A 25659-nucleotide genomic window follows, 5' to 3' on the forward strand; every position below is an offset into this window, starting at 1 on the left:
GATCTGTAGATTATTTTTACAGTATCGATTACCATTGTTTTCTATAATTACATTGTGGTTATCTACACGAATTTCCTTGTTTTTAGGCAATGGACAGTGATCTATTTAGGAGTAAGGTTACATGATGTCTGCAATTGATTCTCCAATAACTCAGAAAAAAAAATATTTGTGGGTGGGTGTCCATGTGTGTGAGAGGGAAGAAGGGAGGGAGACAATGTGACAAAATAGGAACATTTGAGAAATCTCAGTGAAGATATATGGATATTCTTGACAATTTATTTGGAGGCCCCAAATTATTTAAAAAGGTTAAAAAAAAGTAAAAAATATAGGAAAGGGATGTCACTTGAGATTGATAATACTTGATCTTCCTAGTTTTAAAGATTCAATTCTTTGACCTCCCCAAATTTACTATTTTAAAGAAAGTTTCACAGGCTTTTGGTGAGGTCTTACTAAAAGGAATCCACGAAAAGACTACATTGCATATTCAACAATCCTATTAAATAAATCTGTAATTTGTCGGCAGTGGTCAAACTGTCTACAACCTTCACAAAACACCTTCACGATCCATCTTCCTAATGGCACAAGTTCCCAGAATGGCATTTCAAGGCTTGCCCAGAATGCTTGGCTCCAATTCCTCCTGCCTTTCTGAAGCGCCCAGAGAAAGTACCGCAGTGGATAAAGGGCAGGACAGAGAACAGGAAGATGGAGCTTCCTTGCCTGAGAAGTTCTGACGTGTTTCTTGTGTTGAGCCGGCCGACCTCTTTTATGGAAACAGAAATCAGCACTGTATATGAAGCAGATTCATTGAGGAGGAGAGGCAATATAACAACATACGAGTATTTTTCTGTGGCTTATCTTCCCTACAGATCACCATTGCAAACACGGGGGCTAGGGGGTGAGTGTGAGGGTAGCAACAGGATTAAGGGAAAGAGTTTAAAGACTCTGCCGTCAGACCAATCCTTATTTAAATTTGGGCAATTATCTAACCACTAACCTCAGTCTATTTACCTCTAAAAACATGAAAACTAATGATGGGGGTTGGGGGTATTTCAAAGAGGAAAAGAATCTAAAACGTGGAATGTGCTATATATTCTCCTTTTTCCTCCAGACCTCCTCTTCACCCTTCTCTATCCTGCTCTGTGCCCTCGGAGGCTCACCTCAGCACTGCTTCGCCTAAGCCTCCTTGCCCTGGCCTACTGGTTGGGTTGAGACCAACTGTGACATGACCAGGAGATCAGGGGTTCGTAAGACAAAGAGGGATGGTATTCATTCCCCCATCTCCTTCCACTGTTTGTTAGTGGCTGCATTTTTCTAGCTAAGACAGCCCTGCTGGACAGGCCAGCCTTCTTCTGCAGGTCAGGTCTCACAGGTCAGGACAACCTTTCCTGGGTTCTCCCCCGAACCACTGCTTTTCCCAGGGACCTCACCATCCTTTACGGGTTCCCTTATTCTTGCCTTTGCAAGTAGCCTCTTAATTGAAGGTTCCTTAATTACCCCTTGACCATGAGCCAGATGTTGACTGCTACGGCAGGCTCTGATTCCAGAACAATCCTAGTACTCAGAGGAGGCCACTTTTACAACCCCCACTTCATCTGGCTCTGCTAAAGTTTAAGAATCCTCACACACCAAAGGAGGGGCAGTCCCTCCAATTGCTCTCTGAAGTTAGAAGACTCCAGTTATGATGTTTCAACTTTTGAAAAACAAAATGTTCTTATCAGGAACCATCTTACCACCCTTTAAATAAAAGGAAGTCTTGGCAATTAGATATGGAGTCAGGCTCCTTAAAAAACAAAAACGAAAAACACACAAACAAAAAAACCCAGTCCCAATTTTGTCCATTTGCATTCCTGTGACTCTGGGCTGAGAAGACGAGTTGGTTCATATTTATGTACTATTTACAGTAGATCCTTCCCCAGCCCCTATCTGCAGTTTTTCCTTTCTCCACACTCAGTGACCTGCGGTCAAGTGCCACCTAAAAATACTAAATGAAAAATGCCAGAAATAAACAACTGATGAGTTTTAAATTGCACGTTCTGAGTAGCGGGATGAAATCTCTCGCAATCCTGCTCGTGCGTGCCCAGGACGTAAATCACCCCCCTGTCCAGCATCTCGCTGCTGTAGACACTCACTGCCCCGTTTGTCACTTAGCAGCCCTCTCAGTGATCAGACCAACTATCATGGTATCTCCACGCTTGTGCTGAACTGAACCCTATTTTACTAAACAGTGGCCCCAAAGCATGAGAGGAGAGATGCAGGCAATTCAGATCTGCCAAAGAGACGACACAAAGGGCTTCCTTTAAGTGAAGAAGAAGAAATGAAGAAAGTTTAAGAAGAAATGAAGAAAAGAAGAAAGTTTAACCAGGCAAGAAAAACTCGTACGCTGAGGTTGCTAAGATCTATGGTAAGAACAAATCTATCCATGAAATTGTAAAGAAGGAAAAATAATGTCTGCTAGTTTGCTGGGGGGGGGGGGAGTGGGAGGGACAGTAGGAAGGAGGGCACATTCCCATAAGTTTTATTATGGTATATGATTATAACTGTTCTATAATTAGCTATTGTTAATTTCTTCCGATGCCTCATATAAATTAAGCTTTATCATAGTTATGTATGTATACAACAACATACATAGTATTTATAGGGTTTGGTACTTTCTGTGGTTTCAGACATCCACTGGGGGACTTGAAGTGTTACCCCCCATGGATAAGGGGGAACAGCTATATTAATGATTAGCAGTAATGTTCCTTAATATTTTCTACAATAGCCTCAGGCAAAAGGGGGAAAGAAAGGAGCAAATGGGTTTAATATAGTAAAACTCTATGGTTATTGCCCTTCCAGGGGGATTTCATGTCGACGATCTAATTTGTTTTCATAGTTTTTACTTCAATGGATTATATAATGTCTGAAACCCACCTTCATTTATTCCTCGTTCCTGGCATTTTCTCCTCTCTTGCATCCAACATCTGGGAGCATTTTACAAGGCTTTCCTGTAATCTGCCAAACTATGCACACTTGTGTCTTTCAGGAGTCCAATTTTCTCCAGCAAGTAATTGGCCAATGCAGAGAAACAAAGTATCATTTTATTTTACATAATGGCACTATGTAAAATGATTCACTAATTCAGTGCTGAAAAATAATAATCACAAGTTGGAAGATTTAAAAATACATGTGAGAAGATAGCACCCAGGGAAATCTACGCTTTTACACAAGCTCACTCTTGCCCCCTGCAGTTTGCTGAGGGACGAATATTTTGAAATTAGCCTTGTGTTTTGCTTGCAAACTTTAGCTGAAATGCTCATTTGCGTTATAAGGAGCTGACAGTACCCTCCAGGAACACGACACCATTATTTAGAAATGGCTTTGCTTCCACATCACATAATATATCTCCGTTCTTGCTTTGTCTCCACTTCTTGTTAATAGAGAAAATTGTCCAGAGAAAAAAAGATGCCGGCTACAACATAATATGGATTTTTTACTATGTTTTGTACTTCTAATAATTTGATATGTCTTTATAAAAGATACATAAATAGCTAATGCTTTCCTCTGGATAATAATGCAATTTTGAAAAATAGAATGCCTAAGTAAACAAATTGGGCAAGCTTATCTCATCACTGGCAGTTTCATTTTACTAATGAGATTGCTGAAAAAACATGCTTTCAAGAGCCCTACAATTCAGCACCCAAGCTGCTGGACAGTTCCCTCTCAGCAAACTGCCACATAAAACCAACCAGTTCAATGGAAATTGAAAAACAAAGAATGATTATCTGTGGTGACTAAGACCTCCATAAAACTAAGCCTCTCTACACCCTCCCACAAACTACCTTTTTATGGCTTGAAAAAAAAAAAATCTTCTTTATCCCCTAATGGTGCAAGATAGAATTTCAAACAAATCCCAAATACTTGCCACTCTTCATACCTACCTTTCCAGTGGGTTACGCGTTATCAGTAAGAAATTTAGGGAAGAATTCAGGGTTTCACCTATTTTAAAAGGTGAATGGGCTAAATTCCATCCTAAATGAATTAAGTGAAATGACTTTCTTTGTTAATATTATGATACATTTTAATTAATATCTCAGAGTGGGTATACAGTCTAAACATGCTGTCATCTAAGTAGCAATTCACATTCTTAAATCCATCCAAAAAAACCTTTTCCAAATGCTCTGTGTGCCTGAATTCAGTAAGAGCTCATTCTGTCTTTGGACATGACTATTAAATACGTCTTTCTGCGCAAACCAGGTGGAATCAGATAATAAAGTTCCCCACTTCCAGTCAAACCAGAATTTTTAAACTTTTTTCAGCAGGGAACCATTTGAAAACAGCTAACAGAATAAACACTGCCCATTCTTTCTACCACTCATTACCTGCAATACTCCTTACATATTCTCCCCACTATTCTGTACGCAATCTACTGAAACTATTTTCATTTCTGCAGTGTAGGACTAAACTGTAACACTCTACGTTTTGCACTGACAAGAGCAACGTAGAAGGACAGCCTTCCCTCTCTAACTCTGGATTTTGTATTTCTGCCAAAACCAGAGTTGTCATTAGAAGTTTGGTAGGTTTAGCACCCAGAGCTTTATTAAGCCATCAATTACAAGCCCACGTAAACAACTGTGCATCTTCCAAGGGGATGTGCCCTTGACTGGGGGCTCTTGGAGCAGAATTTATCCTTATCTACTTTTACCATTTTAGTGCCATCCATCATTTCAATTTGCAAAATTATTTTACAATGCCGATTACCATTATGTCTTCCAGCTTCACATAATACAGAAAATAAAATAATCGTTAGTTGCAGTTAAGTGCTTTATTTTTTTAATGTGTGAAAATTGTGGAATAGGACTTCACATGAAGCTGTAAAATATAAATCCCCATTCAGGTAGAAAAATAGCCATTAATCAACATATTCTGAATATATTCCTTCAGCTAATAACCATTGCATTACATTATACTGTTATTCAGTTCATAGGTCTTCCTATTTCCCCATAAACTTAAGATGAAAGACTTGGCAAAGATTTACTTGTTCATTTATTTATTACCTGCTATGCATAAAGCATTGGGAATACAGCTTTCACAAGCCAGATAAAGTTCCTTCTCTCATGGATTGTACATTCTAGCTGGGAGAGACAGACGAGACTAAATTAAAGGTGTCATCATAGTAGTGCTTAGGATTGCTCCTTTAGGCAAAATGATCACGCAAAGTCTTGCTGAAATGGTGACATTTAAGCTGACATTACGACATTTAAGCTGAGGCTTCAATGTCTCGGGGAAGCCAGCTATGCAGCTCTCTACAGGAAATGCACACCAGGCAGAGGGAATAACTAGGGAAAAACATTTAAGGTAGGACTTATCCATCTTAGGCTGTTAGAGAAACAGAGTATCTGGTCAAAGAACAGGTAAACAATTTGTTCTATGTTTCTTTGATCAACTGGCTAATAACCATATAAAAAAAAATCAAGTCAGATTAGAACATGGATAAATCTCAAAATTGTGCTGAGTGGGGGGAAAAAAAAGCCAAATGGGGAATAAAGAGTATCTACTCTATGATTTATTTATATAAAAATCTTAAACTATAGACTTATATTAAGGGACAGAAAGCAAATTACTGGTTGTCTGGGTGAGATATGGATTACAAAGGGACTCAAAAGTATTTAGAGGGGTAATGAGAACGATTAAAATTTTGATCGAGGTGATGGTTTCATGAGTATGTATATATGCTCAAATTCATCCAATTACATATGCACATCAATTGTACCTCAATAAAACTACAATAAAATCAGATTTGAGCATTTTCTTTCGCAGAGAATCTTTGGTGGCTTCCAGTCAGGCCCAGTTCATTTCTTAAGTACTTAATAAACCTCTCTTGATAATCCAGCCTCCACTTTCCTGATACCTGTATCACAGTGATTTCCTACAGACGAAAGACTATGTCTCTTGCTCAGTTTCAAACAGTAAAATACTGTTTGCCCCATTGCAGTTTGCAAATATGGCTCCAATGAAATCCACTTTCCGATGAGCACACCCAATTCTCTGGTGTCTCCTTCCCACTACACCACTGCCTGAGTGGTTAACCTACAGCCGAGACTGGAAGGCAAATTATCTCCATGTCCCCAGGACCTCACTGACAGGAGACAGCGTCCCTTCAATTTCCACACGCCCCCATTCCACAAGTTAAATCGATCCTTCCTAAGGCAAACCTTAAATAACTGATATTAGGTAGACCTTCAAGATACCTGCATAAACTTTGTTTACAATGAGGACAGGTTTGGGTGTCCCCAACTCATATGAACAATAACAATGACAAGGATATTAAGTTGGTGCCAAAAAAGTAACTGTAGTTTTTCCAATTATTTTTAACCTTTTAAACCACGGTTACTTTTGTACCAACCTAATAGCTTAGCTAGTTTTGTTTCAAGGCCTCGAACAGTGAGTGCGTGAAAGGTTTAGAATGTGGGGTCTTCTTTGCAGGGTGTCTCCCTACCATGGAAGATGTGATGACCTTTCCACTGAACTAGAGGAGCCCTCTTTTGGGTTAAGAACACTGACTTATATAGATCACATTTCATGGCCTAAGTATCCCTTCTGTACTGTAAACTGCTTTATGGAAATACTCGTATATACAGAGGGGGCCAAAATAACGCACACACGTTTTAAGAAAGGAAAAAAACTGTATTAAAATTGTAATACTCAATACATACTGATAACAAATGATGAATACAAGTCATATGTATACATTTTTTGGCACCCCTGCGCCATGTATTAATTATAATAATAACAACAATGATAATAACTTTCTAGGGCTTGTTTTATTTAAGATAACGTATCAAATCTTTGTCACACTTCCAGGCACATGGTGTTCTAGCATCACTGTTGCACCTCTCGTGTTTACTTTGTCATACACCGGCCAAGTACAGGGAGCCAGTCAGCGTCCCTGTTTCAAAGCCACATGACAAAATGACAAATACCAAGTCATCATGAACATATCTAATATAGTCTCTCACCTGTAGGAAATCAGTGTGATACAGGTATCACACCGTATCTAATATAGCTTCCATTCCCAATGTACTGACACCCCATTGGCTGATGCTAAGCTATCTCCATTTTCCAATAGACTCATCTCTCCCCAGTAAGAGAATCAGGAAGTCTGTGAGGCTATCACGTGACTGAAAAGCTACCCCATTTACTTGAGTGCTGGGTTGGACAAACTCATCGAAAGGAATGAAAGTAATCAAGCAGAGGTAAATCACAACTCCTTTCTCCTGAAGCATCTATCTCTAGGAACAGAAACAGTACACATTGTGACTCCTGTTCATAATATTTACGTTCCGTCTTCAAGGGTCATGTTTTACCAGATTTTACTTTGGACATCGGGTGGTTGCTTTGACATCCTCCCCGGCATGCTATTTCCCCCACAGTTGGTGACATCTACTTCTGAACACATCACATTAGTTCCTCTCTCCTCAACATTTATGTATAACTTCTTCGTTACCTATGTACAGTTAAGCTTCTGTCCCTTTATTATCCACTCAGCAGGCAGAGAGAAGAACTTCAATTTTCATTTAATCGAATATGAGCGTTGCACCACTTAGCATAATTCAACTGTCTTGCCTTGTATGTCTTGAATTCAGGGTTGCAACCTTACTGCTCATGTTGCGATAGGAAGATGCCAGTAGCTATAGCCTTGGGAATAAATACAGGGGGTGCCCCCCAAAATGTATACACCTTTTAAGAAAGGAAAAAACTGTATTAAAGTTGAAACACAATGAATGACGCTAGCATTCATTTGATGGACGCTATCTTTTGAGCGAACGTCATACTACATGTTGCTGCCAAAATTCAACTCAACTTCGAAAAGCAATACGTAGATAACATCTCTTACAATGTGTACATTTTTGGGGCATCCCCAGTATAGGCTATTAGAGCTGAGAGAAATCAAGAGATCTTTAATTGGAAAGCTAAGAAATCAGAGTAAACAAGTTAAACCACCTCCCCAGAGGCTCAGAGCCAGTTGTCATCAGGAATATTTGGAACCAGAACTGAGGTGCCTTGAATCGAAGCCACATGCCCTTAATAAAAACTGTGCTGGGTACTGAGGTGAAGGCTTCATGGAAATTTGTGGGACAGCAAAAACCTTAATAGACTATTTCATCTTGGGTGCAGTGGATGTGTCTGGGCTACTTTACTTTGCTCCTTCCTAAGAAGGGAGAATTGGACAGCTGAATAAAGAATCAGGCAAGACATGGACATGTCCACAGAAATTAAAAAGAATTCCTATTTCACAAGTGATTCCATGGGAGCCCCGGGAGTCTAAGAAACTTCCTTCTATGTCCGAGTCATCCAAGTTCAAGAGCTAACAACCCAAACATGTAAATTAGCTATAATTCTTGTTAGCCTTATGAGGGTCTGCTAACTTGAAAACCATGACCTTGACTTCTTCTCCTGTGAAGACTTCCCTTCCTTCCTTCTTCTTCCTTCATCTTTGTGGTAGCCATAGTTTGGTTTTTCTCTACCACATGCGGTCAATTTTTACAGGGGATGTGGTTTTGAACCCTAATCCTAACGGCCCACAGAGGGTTATGGGGTTACTTAATAAACTCAACATGAAGAATAAAAAGAAAAAGGCAGTACTCTAAAAATTAATGAAAGCTATTAGTTAACTTAGATTACCCACCCACGGGCAGGTGAAACCTTCTTAAAAACAGGCTCTCTTGTTTGGGAAAACTTCAAAGGTTTTTATCTGCCTTCCATTTTTAGAATAACAAAGGAGAAGGGCTGTAGTGGATATAGAGAGTAGAACAATGAGTTCCTTGATTGAAATCCTTTTCCAGGGGCTGGTCGCCTACGCTATTTGCAGGTATTTCTAGATTCATAGGCAAGAGACCAGCCATTCATTTGGTTGAGCCTGAGGCAGAGACGAAAGAGATCCCCAGTGCTGAGTGGCAATGGGTAAATCACTTAACGACACCTTGGAAATCACTTGTGAAATAGGAATTCTTATAGGTTCACTTTCAAGGTTATTATTCGGTGGTAACATTTTGCAAATAGCAAATGCAGTATGAAGAAAATGCACTTTAACTCCTCTCTCTGCTTTCAGTGCCTTTTGTCTTTCTCTTCTGAATTCTCTCCATGCGTTCAACCTATGGTGACATAGATACCACCCAGGACGCTATACATTTAGTTTTCCCTGAATAGTATTCCACCAATCATGGATTAATTCTGGGCCCAAATGAGCCCAAATCATTCCGATTTTAAAACTTACACACAAACACACTCAGACATCTAGTCACCAAACATATACTTTTAGGAACTGTACAGAAAAACAAACTAATAAAGTTTGTTTTAGATTATACATTGAATGGCCCCCACCTCTGTCAGTGTGTCTCTGTGTTGTTGAAATCACAATCAGTTTATGTATACCATTAATTATCCTGCTTTTTCTTTTTTTTCATTTGTTATTTAAAAGGCTAAATATCAGAGAAGATAAGAACTTGAGAATTGAAGATAGACAGAATTGGATTCAAAAGCAAGCCATCTCTTACAAGATTCATGCCATTTGGCAAACCTCTTACCCGCCATAAAACTTAATTTCCTTGTTTGTAAAAGGGGATGCTAATAATAGCATCTATTGCACAGAATTATTTATATGATTAAGTGAGGTCATGCTTACAAAATACTTAGCACAGCATCTGGTTCATGGTGAGGTTCCAATGAATGTTTCTATTATTATTATTATCTTATACATACACTAAAATGCTCTGTATTTTCATCATTTCATAGTATTTTAGAAAATCAATCAACAATGTTCTTTCATGTTATTACTGCGAGCAATTTGGGTTGTTTAAATTTATTTGGACATATATGTCTCATTGCGATAAATATTTACATATTAAATATTGTGTTCTGCTAAGTTTATTTTCTTGAGGGGTTTTCAAGCTGGAAACCGGATGAAATGGGAGGGTTTTATGGACCTTGTTGCAAGTTGCCAAATTCCTCTCCAGAGGAAAGTAAACCAATTTACAGAAAGCTGTTTGACATTATTATACTTTCCTTTTTCACACTACCATTGGCTTTGCATTATTTTTGTTCACTTATTGTAGAAAATAAGCATATAATTTTACCAAAAATATTCAAATTTGCCTTTCTTTAACTACTACAAATGGAGTTGGGTGCATATGGGAATTCTCTGTACCTTCCTCTGAATTTTACTGTGCACCTAAAACTGCTCTAAAAAATAATGTCTACTAAGGAAAAAAAAACAACAACACAGTATTTACCAAGTATTTACAAAGAACTCCTGTAAGTGTGGTGAAGGGGATTACATATCTGTTTATTAGTAGGTGAAAAAAATAGTCTAATTTCACCAAAATGTTAACAACGGTTCTCAAAAGGGGGTTGGATCATGGGTGATTCAAGACAGTGAACCATTCAGAAAGACAAAACCATTTTTAAATGAAAGTCATCTTTTTGATTACTGAAAATTATGTTTTCTAAAACCTATGGAAGACTTTGATTTTTTTTAGTGCGGCCTTATCAAACTAAACGGAGGACTCAATGAACTTATCTTGATGCTTAAGGGGGGCCCCAGTTAAGGGAGTGGGACTAATTTGGGAGAATAAGCTACTGCAAAATCACAAATGGAAACGCTGAGCTTTCTCTTGCTCTTAAGGAAGCGACAGATGGAGAGAGGGGAGCTCCGCTGAGAAGAGCAAGAGGCAAGGAAAGGATACCAAGTGAGATGAGCAGTGCCTGACTCGGCAAAACTGTTAAATGACTTTGCAAAAGACCTGTCACAATGGATAAAGGGCACCTCCTGAAGAAGTGGCTTAGAATTCCTGCAGCACACACACAATTATGCCCAGAGATAAGACTGAGAGGAAGGAGAAAAACAGAGGAAAGAAGAGCAAAAGACGCCGTAATGGATCTGCAGACAGGTCTTTTTCCCTCATTGCACAAGCCATTTTTAAAAAAAAAAATTGTATTCTGTAATTAAGTTTATTGGGGTGACAATGGTTAGTAAAATTAGGTTTCAAGTGTACAATTCTATAATACATCATCTGTGTATCACATTGTGTGCTCACCACCCAGAGTCAGTTCTCCTTCCATCACCATATATTTGATCCCCTTTACCCTCGTCTACCACCCCCTTCCCCTCTTACCCTCTGGTAACCACTAAACTGTTGTCTGTGTCTGAGTTTTTATTTGTCTTGTTCCTTTGTTGCTTTTAGTTTTGTATCTCACATATGAGTGAAGTCACATGGTTCTTGACTTTTTCTGCCTGGCTTATTTCACTCAGCCTAATATTAGCTTGGTGCAAAAGTAACTGCAGTATAAAAGGTTAAAAATAATTGCAAACATTGCAATTACTTTTGCACCAACCTAATAATCTCAAGACCCATCCATGTTGTCACAAATGGCAGTATTTCATCTTTTCTTATGATAGAGTAGTATTCCATTGTGTATATATACCACACCTTCTTTATCCAATCATCTACTGAAGGACACTTTGGTTGTTTCCATGTCTTGGCCACCATAAATAATGCTGCAATGAACATCGAAGAACATATATTACAGATAAATGTTTTCAGATTTTCTGGGTAGATACCCAGGAGAGGGATTGCTGGGTCACATGGTAATTCTATTTTTAAGTTTTTGAAGAATCTCCATACTGTTTTCCAAAGTGGCTGTACCAATTTACATTCCCACCAACAGTGTATGAAGTTTCCTTTTTCTCCAGTTTCTCCAACACTTATTTGTCTTTTTGATGACAGCCATTCTAACAGGTGTGAGGTGGTATCTCATTGTGGTTTTGATTTGCATTTCCCTAATAGCTAGTGAAGTTGAGCATTTTCTTCATATCACACTCCCTTACTTTAGCTTGTACTACAGGATGGCAATAATCAAAACAGCATGGTACTGACAGAAAAACAGAAACACAGACCAATGGAATAGAATTGAAAATCCAGAAATAAAGCCACATAAACACAGACAGATAATTTTTGACAGAGAAGCCAAAAACATACAGTGGAGAAAAGAGAGCCTCTTCAATAAATGGTGCTGGGAAAATTGGAAAGCCACGTGCGAAAGAATGAAGCTAGACCGCTATCTGTCACCATACCAAAATTAACTCAAAATGGACCAAAGACCTAAACATAAGACCTGAAACCATAAATTGCGTAGAAGAAAACATAGGTACTAAACTTACAAACCTGGGGAACTCATACAGCTCAAAAATAAAAACACAAACAACCCAATTTAAAAATTGGCAGAGGACCTGAACAGACACTCCTCCCAAGAAGACACACAAACAGCTAAAAGATATACGAAGAAATTCTGTAGCTCATGATGTAGACTTATTCATCAGAAACTAATCAGAGGGTACGCACACAGCCTGTTGCTGGTTTCAAACCAATAGATTTCATTTTACAAAGTTCCCCTCTGTCATCCTTTAATGAATATACACTTAGTGGCTGAAATATTTCCTGGGTCAAGACATTTTCAGGGTGATTTTCCTCTCAGCCATGTAGTTTACAGGTCCTGTGAGCAGGAACCACAATCTGTTTTGATCAACTGCCTCAATGAATAGACAAGTATGTAAGGATACAAACGTTTGGGTGAAATAGATTCCTCCTGTTGCTCTCCAGTGAACTCCACGCCTCGCCAATGTAATTCACGTCTATGCAAACACACATATTAAGCGCATCCTCTAGAGTAGGTATTCTGCCCTTAAACTGCACCAGCCTAAGAAAGAACATGGAGGACATCAAGCTTCAACTAAAAAATTAATAGTCGGTTGAGTGGGATGGGTACCCGGCAGGGAAGACCACAGGCTATGATCACCCACATACCGCAGACATTGTATTTGAAGCCTGACACCAAATTCTTTAGACTTGAATTAGAAAAGGCACTTCTTTGATAGATTCCTTCTTGTTCCAGTTTACAGGCAACTAATCTTCACTGCACTGGATCAAACAGACGGGCACAATCAATTCGGGGAAAGCAAGCAATGCAGGGCTCCTCGATCTTCCCTCAATGAGTAGCTGAAGTGAGGGGTGGGGGGGAAGGAAAGGGAGGAAGAAAATTCGGGCATACCTGCACCCAAGACAGCTTCGCAAAGACCAAGATGAAAAGACAAGTTGAACCATCTACCCTGGCAGGTGGGAGCGCTTGCCTCAGAAGGGAGGCTGAAACATCACAAGGACACCGAACACGCCAAGGCGTTCGGGCCCTTGGGGCAGAAGGAAGTGGTGCGGTGTCACAATAAAACAAACCTGTGCAGCAACTCTAGAAAGCAAGGAGGCCCGCATTTAGGTAAGTTTCCACAGTCTGCGATCTAGAGCACAGGGTGATGAGGGAGTTAATGACGGCGCTTAGGGAATTAAGTCTCACAGAAACCAGGGCCTTCCAAAGCAGTATTAATGTACACTGCTAGATCCTTCTAGCCTGGACTGGCCATTTGGTGGGAGATCACACTGGAATAGCAGCCTCACAGTGGCAGGACGACAATGGATGAAAATGAGCTAGAAATAAGATGACCTCAGTATTAATGGCTTTGGACATGAAGCATGAGATGAGATTTTTTCCCCCCTTATGTACCAGTCAGCACTTCATCCCCCAATAGCCATTCCCTCAAAATGCAGCGTCTTAGCCTGGACAACTCCGGCTTTCCCTGATCTTCTCTTCTATCACGTGGCCATTATCTCGTCCCTTCCTGTCCCCTGAATCTGCTTTTGTCAAGTCTAACAGATCTGTCCACACTAAAGGGCACCGGAAGGGCTCATGTGGATAATGGTTCTCCCCCCTTGACCCATCAGGACCCTCAGCATTTTCAGAGCCCCAGCTTTCCCTGCCGTAGCTAAGTCAGGTTCTCCAGGCCAATGCAGACTCCCATTTTAGGTGGTTCCTCTCATGTCCTGAGAAAGGATGTTGTGATCTAAGGACAGAAGGATTAAAACGTTTCTGGACCCCACATGCCTCGCTATGGGCAGTGAGACTGCCTTTTCCTTTGGTTAAGTAATTGCTCCAAAATGGTATGTGTACAGCTATAAACACACACTGGCAAGTACCAGCATATGCACATAGTGATACCTGTGCACAGGTGTCACCAAGCTGCATCTTCATTACCATAAACAAAATGCATTAATGCACATTTAAAAACACATGTAGCTTCATACTTGCATTTCTGGGTACACGTACGTGTGTGCTCCGAGTCTTCCGCAGGAAGTGAGGGTGTCCGAGGTCTGCTCTTACCTTCATTTGGTGGCTCCTCCATCCTTCTTCTTTGTCCAAGACCCCTGGGTCTACTGGATTTCCATTTCTGAGCTGTGCGTTCTCCCAAGCAACACAAAGGTAACCCCCCTCCCTCCCTGGTGAGCATCCTACCTCTGCAAGTGGAGGTCCAGGGTGTCCTCCTCAGCATTCAGTAGCGCCACCGCACGGCTCAGGAGCTGACGGCTGCAGGTGACGGATTTGAGCTCCAAGATGAGGAGGCCCAGGCAGAACATGGCGCCCATCTCCTCCAGTTCCCGGGTGCCGAACTGCAGACCCTGCCACGTAAACAAAGCAGTCCACAGTGACTCGACTGAGGGGAGACCATTTCACAGTGGGGAGAGGGACCCCGGACACACGCCTATCACAGATACTGAGGACTCATGGTATTTCTCAGTCACCGTTCGATGTGTTTTGTTGTGTGCTGTGGATGGGTGGTTGTCAGTCTGCGTTACGCCGACACCCAGGGTTTCCCAGAAGTACCTGAGTTCATGACCTGACAGGGCGCTATCGGGCAGAAGGGTGGGTGAGATCTAGACATCACCTCACCCACTGCAGTCAAAGCAGCAGCGCTTCTACCTATATTTTTAAAGGATTTCACTGCTGAAACAAAAGTGTGTAAACAACCTAAGAAATCCCCTTTCTCTCCCAGAAATGTATCACCCAGTGGAGAAGGGTGAGGGTGGATCCTTCATATATAAATAGTGAAACCTAAAAAACAAAGCTATTTATTTTGAACCATGAGGTAGGTATCATTCTTTTCTCCATAGAGAACATTTAGACCCATAGAACAGACACTTCACTCAGGGCCTTGCAGTTACTAACAGACACTAGGAAGTGAATTCTGACTTGACTACTCAACAGAAAGTGCTATACATGGATTAAGAGGGACTCTATCACATGGTGAGGTAGGATGTGCGCCGCTCTGAAATTAGGTTTGAATCCTGATTTCACTGCTTTCCATCAGTGTAATCTTGGACTTAGTGAACTCCATTAGCCTTGATTTTCTCATCTGTACAATAGGATGGTAATTCTTCCCTCCACACACGTGGGCATGTAATTAGAAGGAATATTTCAAAGTCCTCACAATACCGATCAGTATTCGCTCAATTTCTCTTCCCTTCTTCCTAGTAAAGATGTTTAATAGGACAAAATTCAAAGTGGTCCTGAGGTCTTTGTGTTTATAAAATACATTTTAATTAAATCAAAAAAAGTCAATTGAATATTGTTGTTGTTTTTAAATGGAGCTTCACCTCCAAATAAAAGTGATACAGAGAACAGCGATGGGACAGTAAAAATCTTAAAAGATGGTGGTCATAATAGTCCCAGGGATAAAAAACAATGTTCCAACCTTGGAAATCGTAAGCCTCACAAAATAATTTCTAGGTGAAAGAATAAAGGCAAGTGGAAAGTTCTCAAGTTTATTTCAGCTGTTTGAAAATTTGGTCTGCTGCATGTTTGGACACCTGTTTTCCTAAAGAAAGGAGACATTACTTTCGAGTGAACGGAAATCTGTTCCTCTATAAACAGCAGCAGTGGGAGGGGAAAGACAGATGTTTAACAAGTTATTTTTCTTAAGTCCATAGAAAAGATCCCTTTGTAAAGGGAGAAAAAACTCCGAGTCTCTTTCCATGTGCTAAAGCTCTAAGGTCTGATTCTTTCCCTCCACTCTGTTTTCCTGGCAGCTTTGTTGGGAGAAATGAGCTTCAAGTCACATCCTCCTCCTCAGCCAGCCACCTCACTGATGGCAAAGGTGAGTAGACAAGGGAACTATGCGTACAAATCCAGCCCCTTCGGGCAGGCAGCACCCCAGCATGTGCAGGACAAGTCCTTAGGGAATAAATCTTACAGCACACACCATACTGACAGGTCACGGCAATTCCTTCACACCAGTCAACTTCCATGCAATGACGGCCAAAATGATAGCATTTTTACAAAGCAAAAGTATCTCCCTATCCCAGATATTAGTCCACTGATTTTAGGCAACAGCTGGTGTCATAAAAAGACTGGTCCAGAAGACCTCAAGTAAAGGAACATGTACCGCTTATTGGCTGTGGGGTCCCAGACTCCATTTTGTCCTCTACTGTTCACCTGTCTGTACTACTCTATTCTCTTTACTTTCTCACAGCATCAAAAATATTTGTTTATCTGAACGGCCTCCTCTCACCTCCCATACCCAGCCTGAAAGTGAAATCCTCGAAGGCAAGGACTAAGGAGTATCCATTTCTTTTTCCCTGGAGCACATAGACTGCCATATGGCGTATCCTCAACACATGACAAATGGGTAAGTCGTGGCAATAAATGGGTGGCTATGGAAAGGCGTGGACTATTCTCTCTTGGAGGCATACTGTACTTGTCAAGTTGAACTTGACTTTCCTGGGTAGTGAATATATGAATGCCTTTAAATTATATTTCCATTGTCAAATGTCATAAACATTTTTAAAAATTTAATTTTTGCTCCAGGAGATGCATTCACATCTCTGATTATGAGCCGCGAAAACAGGTAAAATTTACAAATTCTGATCTCCACTTGGTTATCATGGATGCATAACAGCACATTTGTAAACAGAGCTGACTTCAGATGAGTTTAAAAGTGACTCTTAATAGAAATCCAACCCCCCCCACAGCTTTGATGTATTAATTAGGAATTTTTTTCCCGTAGTCAATAATAGAAATCCTGACTATAGTCGCTTAAACAAAAAGGGGTTTTATTTTTCACACCGAATTTTGGGGAGTAGAAGTTCATGGCATTGTTTTAATGTTTTCACAAAATCCAAAGCTCTACCAGCCATTCTCTGGGTTTTCTCATCATGATTGCAAGGGGGCTGGAATATCGTAATTCAAGGGAGAAGAAAGAGAAAATGGGGGAAGAAGGCATATAGTCCTCCTTAGATTTTATTGGCTAGAACTGTATGATTGAGCCAACTCTAGCTGTACAACGGTCTGGAAACTGGGTATTTTATTTAGCTTGTTCAAACTCTTTAAAGAGACAGGTAGGAGAGAAGGGTGTTAGAAATGAGTGTTGGGTGATCCAAAAAGCCATGTCGGTCACACAATACTCAGATACCAAGATTGCTAGAAAATATCAACACCTATGTACCATATTGGTAAGCAAACTCACTGGCACAATTCTTTACATGATTAAAATTTTTTTCTTGATAACTCACCCCAAAATAAGTTGAACTGAAATGTACATTTGAATCTAAAATGGGCCACCACCCTCATCATCACATAATTTTTGATATTACAGAAAATTACTTATTGGTAAGACAGATCCAGAGTTCACAAAAAAATAAGTTTAAAAAGCATACACACTGATGACTTACGAGGAAAAGCAATTAATAAACAAACATGGGAAAATATTCTGTCATTTAAACAAAAATGTCTCTTACACCCAGCAAATTGGTAGACATATATTCAGATTTAAAATACTTAGTATGACTTCTGATAAAAGCTGGCACATATCAAAATACAATGACATATGACATAATATCAATTCTAAGAACTTTTCCTAAGGACTATTCAAAACAGGTTCTATGCTATGTGCATAAAATGTATATTATGTCAAGATTATATATAATAATCAAAACTTGTGAGAAATAAACTAAATATCTAACAAAGAAAAATGACTAAGAAAATTACAATGAAATAAATTTGATGGGATATAATGAAGCCATTAAAATGATAATGATAACAATTACCACTATGGAAATGCTTATGATTTAATGATAAGCATGTATTGATGTAATTTCTGGTGAAGATTTGGAACGAAAGCAGACGCGGCAACCCCCAAACCCCAAAACACACTTTTAAACAATGTTCTTATGAGTTGCCAATAAAATTCAAAAATTTGGAGAGGAGACTCTATGATCTTATCAAGAGAACATCCATACACCAAAATCTTTAAAAAATTGCCACTTCCCCAAAAATCTGAAAACATTTATCCATAAAGACACGTGTGCTCCAATGTTCATTGCAGCTTTGCTTACAGTGGCCAAGACATGGCAACAACCAAAATGTCCTTCGATAGATGAATGGATAAAGAAGTTGTGGTATATATACACAATGGAATACTATTCGGCAGTAAGAAAAGATGATATAGGAACATTTGTGACAACATGGATGGATCTTGAGACTATGATGCTAAGCGAAATAAGTCAGACAGGAAAAGCAGAGAACCATATGATTTCACTGATATGTGGTATATAAACCAAAAACAACAAAAGAACAAGACAAACAAATGAGAAACAAAAACTCATAGACACAGACAATAGTTGAGTGGTTACCAGAGGGTAAGGGGGGAGGGGGGTGGTAGATGAGGGTAAGGGGGATCAAATATATGGTGATGGAAGGAGAACTGACTCCGGGTGGTGAGCACACAATGTGAGATAAACATCAAAGATAGGCCTAATACTACTATTAAATCATTTTCACTCTGTCCTCCATCTTTCTTTACTTTCAGAGCTTTTCTTTCTATCACTGTAACTCTGAATTTTTTTTTTGTATCAATGCTCCACTTTAATAATTCTCTCTGCAGCTTTATTGAATCTGCTTTTTAAGTCATTCATCTCAAAAACTCTGAAAAACTATGAACAGAGTGATTTTACATTCCCTAACCTGATTAGTCCTGCACATACGGTCTCTATGGGCATCATTTATGAGTTTGATTTTTCTGTTTAATGTCAATAAGGAAGGCTTCCTTAAGTATTTCATGATTTTTTAAAAAAAATTCTAAATTCATATTGTTTTGAACCAGAGGAAAGCCTTTGTGGATTGGTTTTAATGCTCTTTCTTCCAGCAAGAACTTGTGTTTTCCTCCCATACGTACTTGGGGACTACAATCAGAGACCACTATATGCTAAAGCTTTGCTTGCAGCCTTTGGGCTATACTGTACATCTTTGAATTGTGACCCCAAACCTGCTTGATGGAGGGTTTGTGTTGAGAAATTATAAATGAAGACTTTTTTATTTTCTGCTCTACCCAAAGACATAGCCAAGACAGTCAATCATTTCTACTTTCACCCTTTGCAGACTGTGGTTTTACAAGTTCATTGACTGGCAGGGTCCTTTTCGCAGGTCCTGGCTTTGTGTGGTTTTTAATCAGTCGTTAAGTGTTGCACATAGCTCTGTCTTTATGCCCAAACACAAATTATAAGCAAACAGGGATTAGTATCTGCCTCAAAAACCTACAACTACTTCTGGCAAAGTCTATCACTTCTTATAAAACTGGGCATCATTGAACGCCCTCTGTAAACATACACAAAGGGAAGATCTTATGCCTATGCAGAAATATTAGTTAAAAGGGTAGCACTATAAAGACACAAGACAAATGTATTTTTATGAAATATATTTACTGCCAGAAAAGAGAAAAATCTGGGCAATTTTTTGTTTATATTCTCAGAAAGAATCGAGAGTATATTGCATTGGTGAAAGTGTAGCAAAAGGCATAAAGTGGGAATAAGAGCTCAAAAGAAACTAGATTATTGGGATGCAAAATACAATTTCTAAATTAAAAGCCAATAGAGAGAGTTAAACTGTTCAGTGCAGAACATAAAATACATTATGTAAAAGACAACTTCATAAAATTTTCAATATCTCAAGGAAAAACTATATTAAAATAGTAAGTTAAACATATAAATAAGAATTTTAGAATAGATTAAGGAAAAGGGATCTACTCCCATTTGGAATTGCAAACTCAGATGGCATGGTAATCCTCACAGAAATCAAGGAGGAGGAAAGAGAGAGACAAGAAGATGAGGAGAAGGGAGGGAAATCTTCTGTGTATTTAAAAAATAATCTGAGTCTGCAGATCAAACAGCCTCACCTAATATATAAGCTATAATTAAAGAATTGAAACATAAAAGTATTACGATCCCTATAATTAATAGCCAAAATTTGCTCACACTATTAAACACCAAAGACAATGAAGGAAGATGTGCCGAATTGAGGAGAAAATATTGTGCCTCAAAAACGTTGTTTATGTGCATGGGTTTCAGAAAGATAAACCCAAAGAGGAAGCGTTGAATGCAAACCACACATAAAGAGAAGTTTCATAGTTTCTTTTAAAATCTTGGTATAACCCTGTTATTTACAATTGCCAAGACATGGAAACCATTTAAGTATCCATCAGAAGGTGAACTGATAATATGATACACAGACACACACACACTCCCCAAGGGGCCAAAAAAAAAAAATGCATGCACATTTTAAGAAAGGACAAAGCTGTATTAAAATTGTAATACTCAATATATACCAATATAAAAAAATGAATACAAGTCATGTGCGTACATTTTTTGGCACCCCTGTATACAATGAAATATTATTTAGCCACAAAAAAGAAAATCCTGCCCTTTACTACAACATGGATAGGCTTTGAAGGCACTGTTCTAAGTGAAATAAGTCAGAGAAAAACAAATACTATATGATTTCATTCATATGTGGAATCTAAAAAAACCCAAAAAGACAAACTCATAGACACAGCGAAAAGATTGGTGGTTTCTAGAGTCAGTGGTGGGCAAATGGGTCAAAAGGAATAAATTTCCAGTTATAAAATAACCGATATAATGTACAGCATGGTAAGCAGAGTTGTTAATACTCTATCGTATATTCAACAGTTGCTAAGAGATCTTAAAAGTTCTCCTAAGGGAAAAACCATTGTAACTGTGTAGTGATGGACGTTAACTAGACTCACAGTGACAATCCGTTCACAATCTGTATCTATACTGAATCGCTCTGTTGCGTACCTGAAACTAATATTTTATGTCAATTATAACTCAGTAAAAAACTGGGAAAATATTAACATAACCCTAACACCAAAAACTGATCATTACAGCACATAACGCAGCAAGCCAACCTCATCTATGTGTGTCTGGCGAACTACTGCTTGAGCAACAGTGACCAAAGTGTCCATCTGTATACATTACTTTGGCACACCCAGTATATCTACATACATATTCACTGAATTATCACAGCCGCTCCATGAAATAGATGGTCTTATTATATTTATGATGGTGATGATGATTGGTATCCCCATTATACAGATGGGAAAACTGAGACACTGATAGCTCAAATGACGTCCCCACAAGGCCATACAGTAAGTGGGGCAGCACTGGGATTGAGGGATCAGCCATCGGGGCCCTGAGGGCCTGCGTTGACACCCACCCTGCAACCCTGCTCTCTTAGGTTCAGAAAGACGCCTGGTGGGCTCATGTACGAAGACTTTGATCACACAGGGCTGCATCCATCCAGAAGTCCCTCGTTTTCATTTTTCTCCTCTGCCTTTTGATCTCTTTATGTATTAACATTTACGTTAGTAGATTCCCTAATGAAGTCATTCCCATGTCATTCTTAGAAAAATACTTTCTCGGTCACGTTGTATCATTATTTCAAAATATTCCTATTTCTGAACATAAATAACTTCAATTGGCTATATACAGAGGGTGCCAAAAAATGTATATACATTTTAAGAAAGGGAAAAACTATTAAAATTACACTGATGGGAACCACTTTGAGCACCTCTTGTAATTGCAGAAGTCAAATGTGACTTGTAATTATCTTTTGTTACTAGTATATATTGAGTATTACAATTTTAATAGTTTTTTTCCTTTCTGAAAAAGCACATACATTTTTTTGGCACCGTGTGTGTGTGTATGTGTGTATATATATATAAATTTAGATTAGTACTTAGCCCACCACACATTATCCAAGTATTTATCATTATCTTAATAATAGCAAAAACTTAAATAAAACCAGTGGTCAAAATCACACTTGACATATACAGTCTTTCTTAAAACTATGGCCCAAACCATGGCCTGCTCTCACTACTGTCATTTGTCATTATTTGACAAGTTCCAAACAATTCAATAAGATAAGAAAAAATGAGTCATAAATATTAGACGAAAGAAATCATATTATCATTATTTGACGACTGATTATGTGCTAAAACAAACCAAAGGAATCAACTGAAAACAGAAAATCAATGAGAGATACGGCAAGAATTGAGTGAGCAGACAGGTTACAAATTAAATATCCCCAAATCAATTTTCTTTCTATAAACCAGCAAAATAAATTATTAAGTATAATAAAAATCCCATTCACAAGAGCAACACAACTGTAAAACATCTAGGAATCGAATAGTAAATACCCTAAGGGTTGTATGATAAACCCCACAACTACGAAGAGATAACAAGGGAAATTTAAATAAATGAAGAAATATGTTGAATTGTAAGAACACAAGGCTCTCTTCGTAGTACTGTATAAAAGCATAGGAAATCAAAATGCCAATGGGAATTTTCAGATTTGGCAACCTAATTCCACTTAGACGAATACAGGGCAAAAATAGCTAGTAACATTTTTGGAATCAAGAGTGAAAAATAATAAGGGTTTTTCTCTCTCACAGATAGACAGAAGAGGTTATACACTTACAGTAATGAAATGTTATGGGATTCATGCAAAACATGGCAGGCAGAGCAAGGGAAGACTACAGCAATATGTAAGATTTGCATATGACCAAAGTATCTTTCAAGTTATCAGGAAATGGATTTTGATGGCGATGCAACAAAAACAATATTCCAGGGGGAAAAGAAATCCTACCACAAATGTAAAATTATTCCATTTGGGGTAAAAAATTAAATGGTTTTTTTTAAAAAATGAATGATTAGAGAAATAGTAAGATATAGATTCATATGTTTGATCATCTCTGAAGAAGCCATTCAATGTCTATGCTCCAAGAAAATACCATAAAGCAAAACATTAATGACTGAATAAAATTAAATCTACCTCAATAGCCTCAACGATCACAAAGAAAACTAAAAAGAGAAGCAAAACAAATTTTAATTGCAATACAGGAAAAAATAAGTTCATTTGCTAGAAAGCGCAGATGAATGCAACAATGTGTGCTTCTCAATTTACCTTGAACCTCACTCCTCAAATCACAATGGTGATTTAAAGAGCTATGAACACACATTGTCACAGCCTGTTATTGGTCAGAACACACAGTCACTGAAGTATTTCCAAAGGACAATTTGGAAATATATTTCAAAAGCCTTCGAACTGTTTAAGCTCTTGGAGTTAACTCAAGGTCCACAAATTAATCTTAACAATCCTAAGACGAACACAGAAAATCCTAAATGCACACCAGTATGTTACTAGGTAAATAAACTTGACTGTATTCACATCTTAGAATATTAACATTGTGATATGTTTTGAATAAGCAACACCCTGGGGATATAGTCATGAAATCGTGTTAAATTGCCCTAAGTTGACTACCCTGCAGTAGATTTATTATGACCCCAATTTTATTTAAATGTTTTAATGATTTATATGCCCTAAAATGTTAACAGTCATGATGCATGGTATATGCTTTACATTTTTTCTTTGTTTTCCTTATTTTTAATCATGAAAAATAGTTGCTTTTGCCCCTCGTATTTTCTTAAGCAGCACCTATAAGCCTGGCAAGAGTAGTATATCTGAATTAATACGTTATTTTATAGTATATGTGATTTAAAATTTCTAAGTAAAACGAAATTTAAGGTTCACTTTTATAAATTGCTAGTTAAATTGAAAGATTTTTAATTTAAATGGTTAGGAATGACCAAAGGCCAAGACAGAAGATGGTCAATAAGCGTATTTAGTTCCTTGAGTACCTGCTTCCTCCTTCTCAGGCATTGCCTCCATCCCCTCAAGTCCCCATAATTTCTTTGGGTCACTGGGCCTGTTCCTGTTTCTTTTCAGGTAAGCATCCTACAACTTAAGGTCTAGCAAAGATACAGCAACAAGAAATCTCTTCCTTTGGTATTGTTCCTGGGAACAGCTCTCCGAATCTTGCCAAAGCGCCAGCCTCAGTTGAGAGAGTGACTTTCAGAGTTTTAAACAAGTTTGGAGATGCATTTGAGCTGCACTAAGCAGAGTGAAAGCCACCCAGCAGAGAAAAAGCCAAGCCAATCCAGCCATGCGGCGCTGTGAACTCTAATAGGTGGCAGAGAAGAAAGCACGAGGGGCTGCGGACGGGCTCCTGGGTTTCCCCGCTTCTCGATGCCACCAAATGGGCTCTAATGCTTTCCCACTGAGGCCTGAATCAATCGCCAAGCGTGTTGGTGTCTGTACCAGACTGCGGGCAATGGCCTTCTCCGTGCAGAGCTTCTCTGCCTCCATCCTCTCTGCCCAGGCTTCCTAATCCATTAGTAACAACTGTTTCCTTAGTAACTGAAAAAGGCCCCCCAGTCCCTGGAACAGCAGGGCTGAAGGTGTGGACTGGATTTCAAATGGGTGCTTTATTTCTAGGCTGGACCTTCCCTGGGTCTCGTATTGGTGCGTTTGTGCGCGAGCCATGAATGACCCGGCAGCCAGGTGAGTTCCCTGTGATTGTCTTTTCCTGTCTTTCCGGACCACGTAGAGGAGGATAAACAGACATCAGACACTGTATCTGAGCCGGTCTAGACTTTGAGCGCGGAGAGGAGTCTTGGGAAGCCTCACTCTCCATTTTATAGGTACATAAAACGAAGGCGATGCCTCTTTCACGATTCGGTGGCTAAGGCCCACGGGAACCACAGTTACAAAAATGTCCCCCCGACACTAATCAAATGTTCACGCTGCTACGCAAGGCTTTCAACTTCACAAGTCTGTGTGACGAAAGCTTTTGGAGACGTATGTGGAGGTCGTCTTTTCTTGTAGGTTCAATGCCCCCCCGTAAGCCTGAGCTGTCGAAGTAGCCCTTCCCCTTCCTCACCAAGAAACCACAGGTTCTGCCCAATTTGGCAGCAGGGCCCTGCTCAAGCCCTGTGCTCCTCACCTGCTCGCTGTCCACGTGCAGAGCCGATGCTTTCTGTACGGAATCCTGTTTCCTGTGGGCGTACGTCTAGACATCTCTCGTTCCAAGTACCAAATAAAGGGACCATGCAAAACCCAGATCCCTCCAAGAGCTGCCGAGTGGTGACTGCAAACGGTGCGCCTGTGGCTCTGTGATTCCCCAGGGCTTGCCTCTGTGCAGAGAGGTCTTCAAAACCCACGAGCACAGAAATGATAATAGAAGTAAAAACAGTGACGGCTGAGCACTGTCAGACTGGAATTGCTCTGGCAACAGAGCAAGCAGTCCTGCTCAAGGCCCACCTGGCTTTGATACCCCAATGCTCAGGAGGGAGCGGCTGGAAACCCCAGTAAGCAGGATACATGTCAGCAGAATCGGTGCACTTCCAACGGGGAGATACGCTTTACTCCGTAATGGAACTCTTTCCAATCAGGCCTGTCTTCCTTCCAACCTCGTTTAGCTCTCTCGTTCTTACATAGGAGCCCGTTGTTGGCAAAAGAACCCAGATGTATTGTCAGTGGAAAGATTTAGCAGGTCAAGATGCGGTACCAGGTAGAAGGAAGGAGCACACTGCTGCAATTCCGCTAAGAAGGCGC

The 25659-nt window shown here is 39.5% G+C and overlaps 1 protein-coding gene across 3 annotated transcripts in view; it reads right to left on the reverse strand.

Annotated features, from left to right (window-relative positions):
* The window catches only part of AGBL1 (AGBL carboxypeptidase 1), a 563788-nt gene that overhangs the window by 146290 nt on the left and 391839 nt on the right, over positions 1-25659 (reverse strand). For all 3 annotated transcript variants that reach the window (XM_033100349.1, XM_033100350.1, XM_033100347.1), the window contains one exon: positions 14374-14537. In XM_033100349.1, the coding sequence (XP_032956240.1) occupies positions 14374-14537 (164 nt within the window). The remainder of the gene's footprint in view (positions 1-14373; positions 14538-25659) is intronic.

The sequence above is a fragment of the Rhinolophus ferrumequinum genome, chromosome 28, assembly GCF_004115265.2.
Source record: "Rhinolophus ferrumequinum isolate MPI-CBG mRhiFer1 chromosome 28, mRhiFer1_v1.p, whole genome shotgun sequence".
Taxonomy (NCBI): domain Eukaryota; kingdom Metazoa; phylum Chordata; class Mammalia; order Chiroptera; family Rhinolophidae; genus Rhinolophus; species Rhinolophus ferrumequinum.